The following is a 20,483-nucleotide window of genomic DNA, read 5'->3' on the forward strand; positions in this document are numbered from 1 at the left end:
AAATCTGTTTTGGTAGACACCTAGAATAAAACAATAAACACTTAAATGGCCATATGTCCTCTTTAAGCTACCAGTAAAACTATTTGGAATTCAGTGTTAGTTCTATTCTACGATATGTATGATTTAAAATTTAATATATAAACTAAGTTACAGAAAGGCTTGTGAAAGGAGTGTTTTGCAACCAAAGTGTAAATGTAATCTGTATTTTGAGTCAAGTCTCAATCTTCAGTAAAGCATGTTAAAGTGATATGAGTGACATTTATGCTTTGTCAATAAAACACAGTCAAAGTAAACAATAAAAGTTAACAAAGTTTATTACGTTTATATACAAACAACCCTGCAAGGCACACCTTTGTTTAAATAAGAATATACAATACATTTTATTCTTGAAAGCAAACAAGTTTTAGTTTTGAAATATATATTAATACAAGTCTGTTTAGTGTTGGACAGAGAGAAGGCCCCAAGTTGTGGATATTCGGCTAACAGAAAATGAATGAAGACAAAAGGTCAAACGCTGCATGATGTAAACCAGTTAACATCTTTCATATGGTATTTAAATTAACTTATTTAAATGTTGGACATAAAAATGCACCATCAGTGCTCTCAGATGAAGCCAGTTTGTCCTCTCCGGTGACTAAATTACAAACAAATACACAGAGCACTATAAAATAGGTTTATTTGGGGAACTAAACTCAGTATTTTACTTGAAAGCTTATCTATACAGAAGTAGCTTAGCTGGACCGGCACTCTTTTAGACAACTGTTTGCCATCTATCAATAAATGATGATGCGACAACATTTGTTGATAGGACTCCAAAAACTCAAGAGCTCTTATGTTTCCACTTTGCATGGGCTGAAATCAAATGAAACTGCAGAGTCACACTGTCTGACTAAGGCCGTCCAGATGTATGTTTTTATCTAATTTACTTGTTAAAGCTAAGACACAATTTAAAAAAAAAAAAAATGTATATCATGTTAGTCCTTTCTCTTTGTTAGGCCATGGATTATAAGCATGCTTAAAACAGGGGAAGGAGAGAAACAGAGAGGAATATAAAATAAGAAGTTGTTAAGCTGCAATGTAAAATATATTTGATTTGCCATTTGCAAATTGCCTAAACAAAAAGTAGCTTCTTTCATGAACAATCAGGGAAAAGGCAACTTAAGTATCCACATGAACAGCATACTGTTATAGTCGTATTCTGTACATTGTTCAGTACAGAGTGTTGATCATGTAGTGATCAGTCATGTCATCCTGTCACTCCACTGAAGCTGCCTTCATAAAAAAATGCTTGTCCAACATCAATCAGGACATTTGTGTAATAACGTTTTCATGGCTGCTCATGGCACATAAAGCAAAGATTGAAAGATGAAAGAATACTCATGACAAAGGCCTGATGTGACTCATCTAACAAAACAAAACTGAACAATGGGGCAAAAAAGAACAAAAAAAAAAAAAGCTTTAAGCTTAAAAACATTAAGATGCAAGCTGTCATACTCACACAGTTTGTCATCACAAAGTGTCATGACCTACAATGACAGATTCAACAAATGTCAGATCCCTTAAGTGGCTGCTGACTTATGCCATCGGTAAAGCCTCTCTTTACTTTACAACTACAAGTTCAACAAAAGTCCATCAATGCTGCAGGTTTCTCTTCATTTGGCTAGAAAGACCAGGAGACGCCTGACCAGAGATGATCATTTTAGAGGCCTTGGAAATCTGAAAAAAGGGGTTAGTGAGCATCTTTTCCTGGGCCCCATCATCTGTCAGTCCTCTGGGCTGTGTGTTTTATTGAATATTCCTATTGTTGATGTTCCAGTTGGTTGGCCATTATCATGCCAGGAGGCCAAGTCGCTTGACTTTTGCAGATAGGAAAGAGTGGATGATGAAGACTAAGGTCTTTGGGCAACAGTGAAGGTCCAGTTGCTGAAAGAAAAGAGACATAGGGAGCAGATATGCATACTGATTATTATTTCCAAATATGGAAACATATACAGACAGGTGCCAAATTAAAGGAAAAACCAATATAAAGTGTCTTGTTGGGTGTTGGACCACCATGAGGCAGCAGAACAGCTTCAGTGCTCCTTGACATTGATTCTACAAGTGTTAGGAACTCTACTGGAGGGATGAACACCATCCTTCCAAAAGATGTTCCCTCATTTAATGATGGTGGCAGAGTAAAATCACCAATATGCCAGCCCAAAATCTCCCAGGTGTTCAACTGGGTAGAGATCTGGTGACTGTGAAGGCCATAGCTTATGATTCACATTGTTTTCACATTCGTCAAACCATTCAACGACCCTTCGTGGATGGGGCACTGTCATCCTGTTTCTCCACTCACTTTTAGGTTTTTAATTTGGCACCTGTCTGTATATCCAAAATAAACAGGACTATACATTTAAACAATGTTAAAATAGATTTTTAAACATCAGTATGTTGTATAAGCAGAAAGTTTGTTTTTGACCTTGGGAATATATACTGAACAAGAATATAAATGCAACACTTTTTTCATTAGTTGAAATAAAAAAATCTAAGACTTTCTGTCAAATCTGGTTCATGAATGTGTTTAAATCTGTGCAAGTGTGCACTTCTCCTTTGCCAAGATAATCCCTCCACCTGACAGGTGTGGCATATCACGATGCTGATTATATAACATAATTGTTGGAGATGTGAGCCCTGGGCTGGTCACAATAAAAGGCCACTCTAAAATGTGCAGTTTTATTTATTTATTTATTTTTTCAGTATAGTTTGACTTATAGATTTTTCCAGTAGCTTTAACTGCATCTTACGGATTTCATCAGCAGATGGAGTTTGCTCATTTGTCACAGAGATGGCTCAGTTGTTGCCTCAGATGGTGATTGCTCTGAGTTGGCCATTTCCATGACAACTGAGCAAACTCAATTTTCTGGTTTCAAGCTACTTTTGACATATTCAGTATAACAGCTCAAATTCATGGTGGTGATAACTTAGCAATATTATTTATTATTACAAAATGTATTCCATCTCATTTTACATTAATGTTTTTAATATGTTTTGATGTCTTTTCATGTGATGCATTTGCTGCATGTGATTTCTTAAGTGTAAAGCACTTTTTGCTGCATTTCTTGTATGAAAGGTGCTATACAAATAAAGCTTATCATTATTATTATTATTATTATTATTATTATTATTATTATTATAAAAAATGCTAGATACTGAGAGAGTCTGATGGAAAGCAGTAACTTACGATCTCAGCCTCGGGGCCCCCAAAGTCAAGGAACATCATGCGAACTCCATCGTCTGAGGACATTCTTAGGCGCTCGAAGGGCTGCTGGAGGAGAACACTTTTCCTGACACCCATCTCTTCTGTGAATAACGTGAAACCATCATCAATGTGCACTCCCAGGGTACACTCCTTCCCATTCCAACTACAGGCTGCCAGGGTACAAAAAGAAAAAAGAAGAGCAAGGTAATAAATGAACAGTGTCCAGCCAGTGTTGTTTCAGATTCCAGATTTATACTGCATATTTACTGTATGAGCTCAGTGGCACAGTACTGATAAAGAGCCCCGACTGGCTTTATCCTATGAATGTGAAATCTTAATGCACAAAGAGATAAAAAAGTGTGATTTTAATCATGCTTATTGTTTCAAAAATAGGATATGTTTGAATCACAGTTAAAATGAACATTCATCCTAATTCTGACACTGAAGTAAAACCATTCTATATTATTGAAAAAACTTGTTGCTCCACCTCCTGCTACCAGCAGAGGGCACTGTATGTATACATTACTACACTGCACTGTGTGTGAAGTGGTGCGCGTCTCACACAGCAAGATTAATAACTTTTTAGCACTAATCTTGCTGAATAAAATGCAGAATATAGATCAAGGAAGTAAAAAGAACTGTTCTGTATTTTACTCAGTGCATACATGGGATTATAAAACACCACATATACGGCTAAGCTTGAAACAAAAAAAAAAAAAATGTGTCGTCTCCTGTCAAACTCTTCATATAAATCTATTACAACAAGCTTCTAAAACCCACTTCAAATCTTTTATAAACATGCAGACAGAAGAAATCTGCAGATTGAGGACATTTTACAAAAGAGCACAGTCCCTAAATCATTGTGTATAGAACAATAAATCATAACTTCTCTCTCTGCTTTGTGAGACAGGCCCCTATTATGTACTGAAATGTTTGTATGTGTGTGCTGAATAGAAACCAAGAGTGCGAGCTGTAATTGTGTGGATGAAAACACTTTAAGGTATATTTATAGATATATTTGAAGAGTTTGTGTGATAGAAGGAGAAATCAGCATTTTGTACTACATTACCTTTGAAAAAAAGAAGATTATCAGTGCAATAAAACATTGACAACTAAGATTTAATTGTGTACCATTAGTCACTGTAAAAGGCCTATCAATCAATTTGAGAGTGGCAGCAGACTCCACTCTGCCTTTCGGTGGTGGTACTACTCTCTATTCATATTTAAATTATGTATCTTAACAGAGCAATTTTTGTTGATTCAAAAAATGATTTTTTTAAATATAAATCTAGAAAAATATAAAGAAACAATGTTCTGCCTACATAACATTTACTTTTACTAATGTCCTGTTGCAGGTGTTTTATTTATTTTTTAATTATTACAGATTTTGAATTTTTACAATATTATGTGCTTTTTTTCTGATTCTCATCATAAATTCACAGGACTTAATTTTGATTTAAATTCCAATTAGAGTTAGCCACTGCAACAATCATTTTGTTGCTGGCATCTCAACAGAATCCTCTCTTGATAATGAGTGAAAGGTCATTATGTTGCATAAAACATTCATCAAAAGTAACTTGCAGTACCAACAGCAGATACGTTTTTTTCCAGGGCTGACCCCAGATGCTAGTGAAACCTTGAATCCTGGTTGTGCCATCTTCAACAAGAACTGCAACACTCACAGACAACCAAACATTATTTCTGGCCAATCCCTATGGCCCTATGACAGCACAGAACAAAATCTGAATTGTGCGTGTAGGAACTGTGCCACAAGCATAAAGTGAGAACTGGCAGTCAAATAATCTCTACATCTGTACCTGTGGTAACCTCCTTGATGAGCTCGGCAGCATTGTGACAGCCCTCCACCAGCAGATGGGTCCAGGTGGAGAGCTCCTTCGCAGAATCCACCCTGAACACGTGGGTCTCAACACCTTGCTTTGTGCCTGAACGCAGGCCAAATGACAGCTCTGAGTCCAAGAGAGGAGAACTTTTTCCGGGGCCAGAGTGGACCAGTCTAAAGGAGAGAGGAAGCATGAGAAAAACACAGTTAAGAAAGAACATAATTCAAATTTATAGAAAAGAATAGGGCCAGAGGAACAAATGAAAGAGCATGTGTGATGGTGTGTTACAGAGAAAGTTTTGCAGAGGTGAAAAGATAAAAGTGCAAAGAGACATGGAGTGCGCGGGAGAAGGAGAAGGGAGGAAAAACCCATGACTCATAGGTTCTTTTTCCACTAATGTCTTCCAGCTGAATGTGACGATATATGGCAAAATCTCCAATAGTCTGGTTATGGAAAGAGGAAGCATGTGTTCTTTGACTGGGCCAACATAAGCCATGGGGACGTCTGTAAAGTCAAAACCGGGCTGCTCAGGGTGGAGGACAGATCTATTGAGCTTCTGAAATACCAAAAGTATGCTTTGTGTAAGGTGAATGTGTTTTTCAGAAACACAGCGACAAGCAGAGACAGCACAAGAGTGTTAGTAGCTGCTACTGTATGTGGTGTATGTGTGTATATGAAGACGTTTATGAATGTGAACCTGGTAGTGATGAGTGGGTGACTCTTGGTGGGGTTGCTGAGGCTCTCTTTGCTTTCAGGCAAGGAGGGATACAGGAGCAGGTCTTTGTCAGTCAACACAGCCAGTACTGGTCTTTCTGGACCCTGAGTCACCTGCACACATGGACATTTGTAACAAATGAAAATAAATTATTTAAAAAGAAAATCTTTCAGCCCCAGTCAAGAATCCAGAATCAGGTAGCTGACACAACCATACATGGGCCTGTGTATGTGCATGTGCTTTTTGTATTTCTGTGTATGCGCTTAAGAAAATACAAATGTATTGTCCAAGAGGGTGCAAGACTGTCTACAGCACAGCAAGACCTGAAAGCATGTAACATACTGAACAAATCATTAACAGAACACAACCTAAAAACAGGAATCAAAAACACAAAACATACAATACTGTAGCAGGTCTTGGCATATACAGCCTGCACAGCCATATTCCTGCATACCTGCTCTGTAATCCAGCCCAGATGTTTCACCTCCATGCCAGGCTGCATGCTCTTCATCTCCTCCTTCACTCGTGGCAGAAGGTTGGCAGCACCAGCCTGGATTCCATTGTACCAGGACTGGGCCATTGCTGGGTCTTTTGCCCGCAGGAACACAGAGTTCTTTCTGTTGGATGAAATTACCTCGAAATACCTGGCAGATGAGATGAGAGGAAGAGAGAGAGAGCGGAGCAATGGCGGAGACAAAAAGGAGGTGGAAAAAAGGGCCTGTTACAGAAGTAAAAGACACATGGCAAAGAGAGAAAAGCTTGAGGGTGAATTGGAAGTTTCAGATATTAACAAAGAGAATTTGTGAGCAAGATGTCCCTCAAGAAGTAGAGTTCCCTTTTACAATATTCTCTCTAAACCATTTTGTTATTTTCAAGGTTTGAGGTCTATTCGATTTTTGTATGAACTGGACTAAAATACTATGTAAAGCAGCCAACCTCTCACATGTAGTACCTGTTTTCTGTGTCCGGGGGGCACTGTTTTCGTGACACCTGACACATCTTCAGCGGGATGCTGCGAGGCTCCTTCACCTCAGGGGACAGCTCAGTACCCCTCTGAGGTGTGGAGGGGGGAGAGTCCCATGGCAGGGCAGCCCCAGGGGACCCCGAGCTTTTAAAGAAGGCCGACATCTCCTTGATGTACTTCACTGAAGCAGAGTGAGAGCGCGTGTGAGAGCGAATTAGATAAGGAGGAAAGGCAGACAAGAGGAGAGAGGAGGGAGAGAAAAGGAATTATGGGATATGAATATGGAGCCTCAGGCTTCAGAAATGAGTTGAAAACTGTAGCAGCACTTTAGAACAGCTTCAAAAAGGAGCAGAAACCAATCTGCAGTGAATTTTCTGTCACTTAGGCGATTTGTCAGCAATTTTAGCAGGGACTATCATGCTCTTTTGTGGAGAAAAAAATATTTCCTACAGTAGCAAATGTAGCCAGGTGTATTTATTACTTATTAACATAACACTCAGATGGTGTGATTGGCAAAAATAGAAACAATAATAGCTAATTTTTGTGATTTAGTGAACATAATGTTTTTTTTCTTTGATGTTGTATTTTTGTGGCATGTGGGTGATTCTGGCATGGGTGGGCATACCTTGAGCAGCAGCTGGAGGAAGAGAGTGGATGTGATTTCCTCCAGCTGGGCTTGGTCACCCATGACCACAGTGTCAGTGCACAGCTAGAGGTGTTAGGTAATTCACAACCTAAATTGTAATATATCTGAAGATTTGAGAATCTTGTTTATAATGTAAATTAATAGCTTTAAAGATGTTTTGACTGGTGTACTCTTGATATAATTTGATTTTTTTCTTTAATAATGATCATGCATCAATAGAGGCATTCATGCGGTCACGCCACTATAAGTCAATTTGGTTGTACAATCATTGTAACTATCAGTATTGAGAGTCCTGTACTGTATGACAGTAAAAAAAGAGGTATCTGTACATCCATTACACCATTTTTCCTATGTGACACTTTTTGTCCATTCCATTATATTATTGTATCCAGTATTTATCTTATGAAGTCCTTGTAATCTAGGAAATAATTGTCAATGATTTATTTTTCTTTCCACATAACTACAGCAGTCTTAAATTATTTCATGACTTGTGTGTTATTTAAAAAAATGTTAGACAAGAAAAAATAAATTTACAAAATTGCTTCCCCTTAAGTTCGACACTTCATATTTTGTTCCGTCGTAATGACTTTACTGTACCATATGCAGTATCCAAATAGACGGCAACATTGGAGAGAGATGGTAGGAAATAAGGGACAGAGTCGTGCAACAGAGTTCCCAGGACAGATTCAAACCAAGGCTGTGGCCTATGCTCAGCATTCCAACCCCTCAGCCATGGACCTCCCACAATTACACTTTTTTTTGTGTGTGTGTGTAATAATCTAGTGTTACTGAAGTGTTTCAAAATGAATTATGATCATTGCCTACTCTGTGCACATCTACTTTTTAAATGCACAGTTCTTACCACTCACACACCTACAAACATATATACCTACACATACACACCCACACACTCTCTCTCTCACACACACACACACACACACACACACACACACACACACACACACACACACACACACACACACAAAACATGGCCTCAGCTCCAGTCCAGTAGGCTGTGGTATGGGTTTGGCAGAAGCAGCCACTGCTGAAGTAAAAATAGCCCAGAGGACATGGTGAGGCATGAGGCTGAAGGCTGAAGGTAGAGCTCTGGTTTCACTGGGGAAGTGTGAAGTGCTCCTCTTGCACAGTACAAGAGGCATGTGGCCAGAGGGTAAGTAGAAGGGTCATAGCACAGGACAACAGGAGTGAGAGAGGGGGCTTCCACCATTCCCAAAATATAGTCCCAGTCAGGAAGTCAGTCAGTGAGTTAATTTGTTAAACATCAAGCAGGACATCGATGTGGTCACTCCTTGTATTTTATTTCACTACAACCAGTTTACTAGTAATTCAGATGTTTATTCCTCTCTTCTGTCAGGAGGTGGCAGAGTGACTCACTGAGAGGGGGTGAAAAGTTAAGGACGTGTCCATCTACAATGTCTTTGAGAAGGAACACTGAGCCCCCCTGACACAGCTCCTCACTCACTGTAAAGCTGCTTTCAGACATTTAATCTGTAACACTGCTTGAGTCATTTGCCAGTTTAAGTGATGGCTTTTAGCTTTCACACATGCGTATGTCTCTGGTGTGGAAAAGTTTCTTGTTGACTCCATTCAAAATGACATCACCGCTACAGATGCACGGTCACACAACTGGAAACAGGCATCGCAGTAAGTTATGTATGATGAGAAAGGCGAGAGATTGTTCACAAGTTACCTCATCCTTGACACTGGGAGGGACAACTGCTGTCAAATTTCAGTGCCATACCAAGCCATCTCCAACCATTCGTATAAAAGTAATGCAGCACATTTTGCCTGCAAAAGTCTCTTTTCAGACTAATTTGTCATTTCAGAATCCTTTCTGTGATCAAAAACATAAAATAATACTGTGTCTTTTCACATCTCCTGTGATTGGTTCCAACACTATATGCAGACATGTAAAATGTAAGAACATCATAAAAGTGTGTGCTTTCAATAGCAAAGTTATTCACATGAGAGAAATGTTCAAAATGTTGCAGAGATTTTACGTGGTCCTACGTAAGAAAGGTTCATGGAGAAAATGACTCTGGTCCTTTTTCCAAACAAGATTCCAACATTTAAAACTGGAAGAGCATTTAGGGATTACAGTGCATGTCTGAAGGGGGGCTTAAATCGCTGTGGAAGAGGGCATGACCTAAATGCTGAAAAATATACAGTGACTCTTCTGAGTCAGCACAAAGTTTGTTCATCTTCCTGTCAGCATCTATTTGTCTTTTCAAAACTCTTATTCTTCCTCAATAATATTGTCCTGGAGCTCTAATCTCTGTGTCTGTAATCTTTCTCTCTCTCTCGCTTGCTCTCTCTTTCTCTCTTCATAGATGAGGTCAAAGCTAAAACTCTCTCACCATTGAAGGTTTTTCTCTCAAAGCTATAAAAAAAAAATAAATCACTGAAAAAGACTGACTGTTTTTCCCCACTTTGGATTAAAGGCATTGAAAATGTCTGCCTCACATAGTCTCTCTTCTCCTCCCTTTCTCTCTCTCTCCTTGTCACACTCACTCACTTCCTCCATCATGCTGATTTAACAGCATCCTTTTCATTTATGGTCTACCAGTATTGTTTCCTGGGACACACAAACAGTATGGGTTTAACGCAAACACTTGCTCAAACACTTGCATGATGAAGCACACATGAGCACACACGGTTATGCATATGAAAACATAACTAAGGTGTAAGCAGTGGTGTGGAACTGATTTTGTGTCTGCAGCACAGAGTACTAATATTTGACATTTGTAAATTTTGGCAGTTTAGACAAAGAAAAAGGGTTTTATATGATGGCATGTTTATATTTCTCAAAGTAAGAGGGAAAACAAAGCTTGTTTTGTATTGGAGCTAAACTGTATCATCATCAAAAACTTAACATGCCGTACAGACATCTGGACCTGTCAGCATACACACTCACAACCATCTCACTAATGCAACTAAAGATTAAAAATGTATTTCTCCTATTTGTACTAGAGGCTTTGGCTTGTATACCTCACCTTATTTGCACTATGCAAATCAGTTCAATGAACCAAGAAAAAAAATGTGCATCTGTAGACAAAACCACATGTAGTGGGTATGTGTAGACTGGGAACATGTATCAAGTAGTGAGAAACTAATCTATACCAGCTACAGCTTTGAAGTAGCTATCAACTTGCATATGTAATGTTTCATGGAAATGAGCTTCTGTCCATTTGTTCATGTGCCAACCCATTGATGTTTGTACCACGGGGTAGCCAACTGCTTCCTTGTTGCTGGACCAAGGCCATTCAAAATTGATGTGGTCAATCTCAATATAGCAGGCTAGGCCACAAGACTGGGAATGGAAATGGGATTGCCTTTATTATAGTTTCAAGTGGAAGCTATCATAGAAGATCTCCTGAACTGTGCAACTATAGTGAAGATGAAGGAGCTGCAGGATTTCTCAAAAACATCCACTTGTGGGTGGCAGCACAGTTCAGTCCAACAGGTTGAGACGGCCACTTCAGTGATGGTTATATATGTGATATGGATGTCTTCGAAATTCAACTAGCACTACACCTCTTATGAAAAAAAAAGAAAGCTTCTCAAAAACTTTGTTGAAAAAAGTCAGAGCACAAGCATGGCTGTAGGTGCTAAAATCTGGCACAGAGCAGTTCTATTCTCAGTGGTCATTAATCTTTATTATGTAAGCCTGAGTTTATGTCTGTGTTTCATGCTGCACAAACTGCAGAACAGAACAGGCTGGGAGAAAACACCAATTATAGCAGGTACAAGGAGATGTATACTTTTGTAAAGAGGCTTTACTATTTTCCAAAAAGCAATGTGGAAATGATCGTATTAGTGTTTCCCAGATTAGAAATGTCAGGCAATGGCTGTAGCCCCACATAAAAAATCAGATGAGATAGCTTTCAAACAGGGTGGGGAACGAAAAGGAACTGGGGAGAGGAGCGGAGAATTGAAGCAGGAGGAGGAAAAGAATGAACAACATGGAAAAGAGAGAGTGGAAGAAAAAGAAGATTGAGAGGAAGAAAAAAGAATGAGAGAGTGAGACAGGCAGGCACCACAGAGATACCCAACATGCAGCTAAGCTCAGCCAGAAATGTTGCCATGAGTACCAGCGGCGGCACATTCAATACAGAGCTAAAATTAGCTGAGATGGCACTGTTATTACTTTAGCTTATCTGGCAGCCAGTGAAACTACTTTTGTACTCTGTGTGTGTGTGTGTGTGTGTGTGTGTGTGTGTGTGTGTGTGTGTGTGTGAGAGAGGAGTTTCTTTGCTTCTTCTACAGAATCCACCACTAAGCTTTTCCTGCTAAAGTCTTTACATTGAACCTCACAAATCCTGACCAGACATTTTCAGCCAATTCAGTTTTGACACAATACACTTAACTGTGGTTTGAAAAGCTTTTTCTCTTCCAGTTCCCTGGAAAGTCCAAATTTCTAAAGCACAAGTTTAAATTTTCAAACTGTGCTCAGCCAAGACTTGCCATTGTGCTGATTACCTAATATACATACTAATGCAATTTCAATCTGTCCTCTCTGCTGGCATACACACACACGCACGCACACTGTAGAAATAATTTTCAAACCATCAGGTATCCAATCAGGAAAACAGCAGAGTGACGAGTGGTTTGTCAGAGACTAAACACTGCCCCTCCTCCCCTCGCCAGTGGTTACCGTGGGAGCAGCTGGAATGCCATTGGCCAGTCAGCGACCTCAGAAGCATGCTGTTGGCTCTGTAAACCATGTCAGGCAAACAATGTCCCAATGTTACACCACCAACGAGGAAAGATGTCTTAGGCCAAAACAGTGTCATAAATAACTGCAAAATACAAGGGCCGCTTGCTGTTTCCATTCAATACACTGGGTCAATCAAGGTAAAAGGGGAAAAAAGTCATTACTGAGTCATTTACGGTCTGCCAATCAAATCAGATGATGTAGGAAAATTTTATGTTTTGGTGCAGTTAGGATGTGGATTGTGCAAAAGAGAATGCAAAAACATCAGAAAGATGTTTCTCATATCTTATAGATTTTGTAACAAACTTAAGCATTCAAACAGGAACACATAGAAAGTACAAGCATGGACAATGTCATCCACCATATACTCATTCTAATTTAGAAACAATTACCACCAGAGAACATGGACAAGTTTACTTTATGTTATATGTGCCGATCAGTACATATAACCTGTATGCTGGATGATGTAACTACCATCACTGACACACCATCACCTAACAGAGAACATATGGCAAACATGTCAACAGTTGCCTATTTCAACATCCAGGAGACATGTAGCAACATAAGCATTCATAAGGAGTCATGTTTCCTGCCACCTGACAAATGTATATCTAATATCCACACTGCATGTACCTCTGCTTTGGTCTCTACCAAACCTTGAGAAAAGGTTAAGCTAGCTAGTTGCTAGCTTTGTCTATTTTCTATTTGATACTTAGCAGGTGGTGCACAGTTGGTTTATTAGAGCTTTTTTGAAAATACTTACATTTGGAGATGACACTGATGAGTGGTGAGATTAAATAAAAACAGTAAAGCTGCAGGCTGAAAAACTACAATACTGTGCTGGAAGAGAGTAAAATCATTCATAGAGTAAGATGGTAATTCAAGATTTGTCACTATTACCTTACACATTATATATAAGTCAATTTAATGGTTGTTAATATACTGATTACAGTGGCATTATGGGATTCTTATAAAAATTCAGAGTTATGACTATCACTATTATTCTCAAACATTTTGTATTACATGGTCATTAAGTGCTGAAGTTGAAGGCAACTGGACGACTTTTTGATTCTTGAAGACGTTTCGCCTCTCATCCAAGAGGCTTCTTCAGTTCTAAAGACCAGTGTGGGAAACCAAATAATGCTGTCTTGGGAGCCCTCCCCAGACAGTTTAACCCCCATTCACACCTGGAGCCATGTGACTTTAACGAGTCACATGATACCGGGTGGGGCAAAGACTCTCTGTTGAGTCACACCTTGGCTCATGTGACCCTGAATGGTTAGGGTCACATGATGATGGCTAGTCAACGACTCTCAGGACCACCCCAAAGGTGTTTGTCCCCACCTAGGGTTAAATACCTGGATTTCCCACACTGGTTCTTAGAACTGAAGAAGCCTCTTGGATGAGAGGCAAAACGTCTTCAAGAATCAAAAAGAAAGTCCAGTTGCCTTCAACTTCAGCGCTTAACGACTAAGATGACCTGGTTGACTGAGAACCTTCACAGACATTTTGTATCACATGGTGTGCACCTAACAAATAAAAAAAATGTACATCTGTGCTTCATCTTAGCCATCTCTGCGAGTTTATGTATAGTTAACAAATGTTGGGTTTACCCCCCAGTGTTTTGCTGATTAATGTTTGTCTCTCTCTGGCAGCATCAGTCAGGCAGAGAAGATTTCCTCTGTTCTGAATGATTTAGATCATCATTCCTACAGCCCATCTCATTAAAAGCATGGATACACGCCAACCTCGTGAGGTGTAAGGTATGGTGTGAGAGAGGCTGAGAGAGAGAGGGCAGAGCACACTGAATCAAACTTTTAAACTAATTCACATACTGCCAAAGCACAGATTTGATTACTCTGCATAGTGTGTCAGGAGAGTTAATTATCCTAATTCAACAAAGTGAAAGTGAAGGAAACTTGAACAGGATCTGGCAGAGGACAAGAACAGAGTGAAAGGGAGGTTCAGCTGCAGACATTACCACTTCACTTTCCAACTTTTCTTTTTTTTCTGTCTGGAGAACAGTTTCCTGCCTGAAATGCAGAGAAATTAAAATTTCCATTTATAGGTACATGTATATACGCTTAGCGTGATTTCAAGCAGTCGCTTGCTGTGTGACTTCCTAATCTAATTTACAATTAATTTTCATTCATAATGGAAGTGATGTCAGCATCTGCTTCTCAATTTCAAATAACAATGGCCTCCAAAGTAAACAACTCACGATTATTATGTGCAAATGTATGTATGAAATCCTAAGTAGCCATGTTGAATATTCATTGGTAAACATTAACAGCAAATAACACATTTAGGTTAGCTAGTAAATCAGTGGTTTTTAAGAGAACCTGAAAAACTCATTCACTTTTATTTAGTGTGGTTTTGTATATACATGTTTTTATGTGTATGCTATGTATGAAGCAGTTTATTCTGGATAACGGCTGCATAGCTTCCAATGCCATTACCCTCCTCCCACCATATGCACATTCTGCACAATACAGTGAGATGGGTCAGTGAAGTCTAAGACTGTAATGAAGTGAAAGAGGGCACAAAGACTGGGCCGTCAATTTATCAGGGGCCCCAGATCAGGGCAGTGGGGTTCAGAGGGGGCCTGTTAAGCAAACTTGACGCCACAGAGGGAGAAAGGTCCGAGGGGGAGTTGTGATTTAATAAAGCTATGTTATTTCGCGGGTTAATCCATTCCCTCACTGAGTCTAAACACAATGTCCTCACAGGCCAGCAGCTTTGAAGGAGAAGACCAAACTTTGTGTGCAGAGGGTTAGAGGTTTCAGAGCAGGACTACAGTCAGAGACTCAGGACAGAAACAGCTACAGTACACCGTAGACTAAATCAGGACATGACTGCTTTGGACAGTATTTATTCTCTGATAAAAAGTTTTGATTTGATCATTCTCATCTGTTTCTTTCAAAAGTTTTAAGAGAGTAATGCACTGCAAAAAAATAAAATAAAATAAATATTATATATATATATATATATATATATATATATATATATATATATATATATATATATTTATTTACTTTTCATGAAAATGAAGCCTGCAGCTCAGCATTTCTATTACTGTGCTAATATTGGTTGTTACTTTTACCATACATAAACAGCACTAAGGACAGAAGGTAGAGGGGAGCAACGCTACCTGGCATGATAGATACCACACTATTTAATATATGTGCCATTACTGCAAGCTGTCCTTCTTGTGTCCTGTGAAAACCAACACCTACATGTGCTAAAACAGAAAGCATTTTCAAGTATGACTTCGCCCAGATCTGGGGCATATGTAGGAATCTAAGGGTGAAAAAATTTCAACCTGGAAAGAAGTCCAGTGCAGGCAAAAAGGAAAGGCTACATTGACTTAACTAGGTCAGTGTAAAGAGAAGTACATGGAATCATATGCTGTAATGGTGCTCCCACCAATAGAAATGTATTCTTTCACCAAGTCAGTATTATTTATTTTAGATACAACATGATGAATCAAACATGCAGTGGTGAAATGTAGGGTTGCACATCTCTCTGTGATAAACGATTCGATATGCATCTAGATACACAGGTTACGATTCGATTCAAAAACGATATCCTTTTATTACAGACTGATTCGATACGAATCGATTCCATACAGTGTAAGAACGATAACCAGGTTACAGGCTGGAGTCAGTTATAGTTTGAACCCGCTGACACAGTGAAGGTCATTAATCTATAAAATAATAAGGCCGTTGTTGTGAGCGGATGACAGGCTGGTGAACTGCAGTCAGGATGAGACACTGCTGGCACACACATCACAGAAACTATCACAAAGAAGCTAAATGACTTAAATTAAAATACCTGAAGAAACTGTTACGGAGGAAGTTATGAAAAATCATATCACGTCTTAGTGAATCCAGTTATGCGGCAAATATATAGATTAAAAACAGTTACATTCCTGAAAAAAGTGTAAGAAGTGACGAATAAATGCGGCAAAAAAAAAAACAAAAAAAAAAACACAAAATGAATGAACCTTGATGTGTGTAGAAGAAAACTCGCCTTTGTGCCGTTTATTCACTTTTTACACTAACTTGTTCTCGTCCTGACGACGCTAGCAGTAACCTAGCAACCATGCTCGTTCCCGAGACACAGCGGGACGTGGATAGAGTGCACGTACACAGTAGTGACGTCACACACAAAACTTTTACACTGATTAAAACCCCATGCCTTAAAAATATACATTAGAAAGATTGATATTTGGCTGTGTGCACAGCTGGAGGTGTCCTGTTAAAAGTTTTACAGGCCTCTCTTTTACTATTGCGGTCTATGGGAAAAATGCCTTTTGGGCCGCAGGGGGATTTTTCACTGCAATACCACGAGTGGCCACTGGAAAAAAATTGGCTGCAAGGCTGAGCGGCGGCACCGTATCCAGGTCTTATAATACATCCATGGTCGTCCCTTGTTTATCACTCATGCTAATACCAGCTAGGCAGCTACGGCGATTCGCGGGCAGCCTCAGCTCTCACGTTGTTTTAGAGACCTGTCGCGTGTGTAATGCTAATGCCGCCAACCAATTCAAAGTCTCGCGATACCCGATCCATGACTATAACCGATTCATCTAGGAATTCATTGATAATTCGTATCGATTGAGGAGGCTGCTACCGATGTTGTTGAACCAAATATCCGGTCGCATCGGTTTATCGTTCACAACCCTAGTGAGATGTAAGCAGCATCAACAAATAACAACCAAAATAAGTTTTATCTCCTGCTGAGGTTACCATGGATGAGTGAAGGTTAACTGAAACACACAACCATCAACTGAAACACCAAACTGAACTGAATTTCATTGTGTTCCCAATTAACTCAGACTGCATGAACCTTGCACCACACCACTCAGCAAAACACAATGGTACATCTGAAATTAAGAGAAACCTTTATCACTTTACTGTACTTCACTTGAAAAGGTTTGTTTAATAATAAAGGCTATCAGAGCAGAGGAGAAGAGAGCATTGAGAACAAAGATCCAATAGGTAGTAAGAAACCAGAGAAACGTGGCTGAGGGATTAAGTCAGGCTACAGGGGAAAGGTTTATTTTCAAAGTTATAATTATTCTGTCACCGCAGCGAGAGCCAGAAAGTTTTAATTAGTACACACATGTCATTGGCACAACTGTTCTTAACATTAAGCAGTTATGACATCACTCTGCTTGCTTAAAGCAGGGCTCAAACACCAACACACTGCTCAAAGATTCCTCAAATCATACATGCAGTTCCAATATCAACACTAGTTGGGTTCACGTTTATAGACCGTCATAGACATACGGTGGGGTCAAAAATCCAAGACCACTTGGTCTCAGGCTTTGATCTGAAAAGCATAAATTTTGAGCAGACATAAAAATCAAGTTGAGAATCTGATCACATAGTCAAGTTACACATGTTGTGCACAGGCTCATCAGTGAAGCATGCCTGTTGGATTTCACATGATCCACACTGGAGCATTGACAGATGCACTTTTCAACTGGCTATTAAATTTGACAGGCAAGTCAAATTAAGAAAAAGATGAAAAATAATACAAGGGTCTGTCCAATCAAGGACTGTAAATTGGTCTTCCTGTTGTGAGACAAGTAGTTTTACTTGCGACAGATAACGCTGCAACATTGTTTAAATGTGCACAAATTTAAAGAGGTATAGATAAGGTGGTAGTGAATGTCAGCACAGAAAAAAATGTGGCAAAGACAGTAGACTGAGCAAAGACAGTGGTGGAGGACGCACCACTGACTGTACCAGTCCAGCATGACAAGCTATCCAGGCAATGTTTGGGACGCCAACAGGATGAGAATTTCAATGATCCTGACTCAGTAGAGAGAAAAAAAAAGATTTCTCATGATGCAACAGCATCCTACAACACAGCGACTGATTGAGAAGAAACAAGAATAACAGAAGATGCTTAGGATGCTTGAAAAATCATAACACTACTGTCACCCAGCAAAACATTCTTTTCAAATATTCTCAAATTAGGGCAGGGATTCCTTCAGAAGCAAAGGACACAGGAGGGACAAACAAAAGGGCTACTGGACAGAACACTCCAAACCAGAGGACCATCCTGCTGCTGCTGCTGCTGCCTCCACCCACCAGATGAATACATATTAGCTCAGACACAGAAACACTAACTCTCAGATCTCTGACTGAGCTGATGCAGCTTTAGGCAAAAGACACCCACCTGAGAATTTGCAAGTTGCAAACTGTAAATTAAGAAAATGCCACTTGCCTCCCTGACCACTTGTCTGGCAGGGGACACAGGCCACCATATAGATCAGCAGGACACAAGTAAGAAGTATGCATATATGCATATATGAGCTCAGTCTACTTACAGATTACATTATGTGTTAACAGCCAGCAGGACTGCTGTGTCACAATGAGGAGCTTGAAAATTTACTCCCCAAAATCATTTATTCCATAAATCACTCACTTAACCAGACTTGAAATAGTGCAGGAAGATAGGGTGGGACTATACATCTGTGCTGGCTTTGCTTAAAGAGACGATTTGGTGCAGTAGACCATTCTGTGGCGGTGCGATTCTGTTTTTTTATTTCTTTTTTTTCCCGTTGTTGTTGTTTTCCCTCTAGTCTATGCTCTCAACGTAATATCGTTCCGTTCATTCATCTCCGCATAGCGCTCTTTCTCTGTCATTCTCGGACACACACGGACACACACAGACACGCACACACACACAGACAAGCGCGCATGTGCCAGCGGTGCGCGGGAAAATCAACAAGCGCATCACTGGTGCATGCACACACACTCGTCTGCATACACTCTGCATACAATGACTGACTCCACCGACCGCCACGACACTGTGACACTCGATTCCCCCAACGGTGTCAGTGGAACACCACAAATTGCTACCGGGTCTGTGGGAAACACTGTGGTATGTATCTTTTTTGAAGGGCTATAGCCACACATGTTCTTGAAGAGCTTCATCTGTTGATAGGAAATGCGATTTTAGCCTTCAAAGCAGAATGTAACTCAAACTGCTTGTCTGCAGGCTACAGTCTGCTGATTGGCTGCAGTGTTCGTCCTTGTATTAACAGCCTAGACAATATTACTTTAATATTATGATCATCATCTTCATTGACTAGCTACATTACTAAAACCACAAGTGAGTGATACATACTGTTTAACATGGGGCACCACGATGCAGTTAAAAATTAATATACAACTTGTATCTATTGCATGTAAGTAATAGAAATGCAGTCAGTAAAAGGATTTGATGTAGAGGGAAGCATGAGCTTTGTGCATGTGTGTCAGAGAGAGAGAGAGAGACAGAGAGAGATTAGGTTTGGAGTGAGCTCTTGTGAAGAACGCTGACAAAGCATCCTTCAGATAACACTCATCATAGACACAAATGAACCTCTTCAAATCTAATCTCACCTCAGGCACTCCTGAAAGACATTCCTGCTTGTCCATATTGAATTTTCACATTCTGACAGTTTTAAAGCAAGTATTAATGCACTTAGGTAGAGGATATGATATAGTCAGTGTAGTCACATTTATTAAATACAAAGGTGCAACCACTGTGTCAGTGCCCACTGGGACTTCACATTACTGAAGCTCATTCAAAATATAGCCTGCATGAGTCCCATGATCTGAACGGTATGGCAACCCATGGCTCAACAAAGGCCGTCTCCAATGGTCATCTCTTGGTCCCTGGGACATATGATACTGTGAAGTCCATGTGACTAAAATATTTGAATTGAATTAAAAATACAAATACTGCAGCTGAGTTATAACTGTGCTGCTCTATCCTCCGTCTATGGGCTCATATTTGGGTCAAAAAGATTTTCAGCTTGCAAAGTGATGTTCACAAATAATTCCAAAGTTTGTAGTTGTAAATCAACCTTTGTAAACCCGTAGATTAAATCTGCATGAGATTAAAGATTTGTATTTGTCAACAAAATTCTGAATGTGTTGCATTTGTAAAAAAGAAGAGACTGTGTGAATAAATTTGTGAACGAATGATATCAGTGGTGAGGTTACACAAAGACCGAAAGAACAAGTTTTTGTGAACATGTGTGTACAAATACAGAGTGGAGAGCTGCGTGTAAACCTCAGAGCACACGTGCCACCACACTGTGCCCGCTGTCGTCCATCTCAAAATACACTACACCTTTTAGGATCTTCTGCAGGGATGAAGGTAATGGAACCACCTGATTCTACACTGCTTTGGGACTGGACTCCCTTTTTTTCCTTCCCTATTTTTTTTTTTTTTACTAATACAGATCTTTTTTACAAATGCAAATCTTTTCTACACATACATACAAGACCAACTCAACCCTACGATTACACTAAGAAATTTCCTTCAGACACAC

At 39.6% G+C, this 20,483-nt stretch overlaps 1 protein-coding gene across 1 annotated transcript in view; it reads right to left on the reverse strand.

Moving 5' to 3' along the window:
- Positions 1 to 296: 296 nt before the first annotated feature.
- Positions 297 to 20,483, reverse strand: part of snta1 (syntrophin, alpha 1) — a 32,593-nt gene continuing 12,406 nt past the window's right edge. Inside the window, exons 3-8 of the mRNA XM_071494218.1 lie at positions 6,750 to 6,942; positions 6,252 to 6,441; positions 5,780 to 5,910; positions 5,059 to 5,255; positions 3,224 to 3,411; positions 297 to 1,923 (exon numbers count right to left, since the gene is read on the reverse strand). Coding sequence (XP_071350319.1) covers positions 1,831 to 1,923; positions 3,224 to 3,411; positions 5,059 to 5,255; positions 5,780 to 5,910; positions 6,252 to 6,441; positions 6,750 to 6,942 — 992 coding nt within the window. The 3' untranslated portion in view covers positions 297 to 1,830. The remainder of the gene's footprint in view (positions 1,924 to 3,223; positions 3,412 to 5,058; positions 5,256 to 5,779; positions 5,911 to 6,251; positions 6,442 to 6,749; positions 6,943 to 20,483) is intronic.

The sequence above is a fragment of the Trachinotus anak genome, unplaced genomic scaffold (assembly GCF_046630095.1).
Source record: "Trachinotus anak isolate AG129_WGS33_773 ecotype Australia unplaced genomic scaffold, CSIRO_AGI_Tana_v1 ptg000013l, whole genome shotgun sequence".
In the NCBI taxonomy this organism is placed as follows: Eukaryota; Metazoa; Chordata; class Actinopteri; order Carangiformes; family Carangidae; genus Trachinotus; species Trachinotus anak.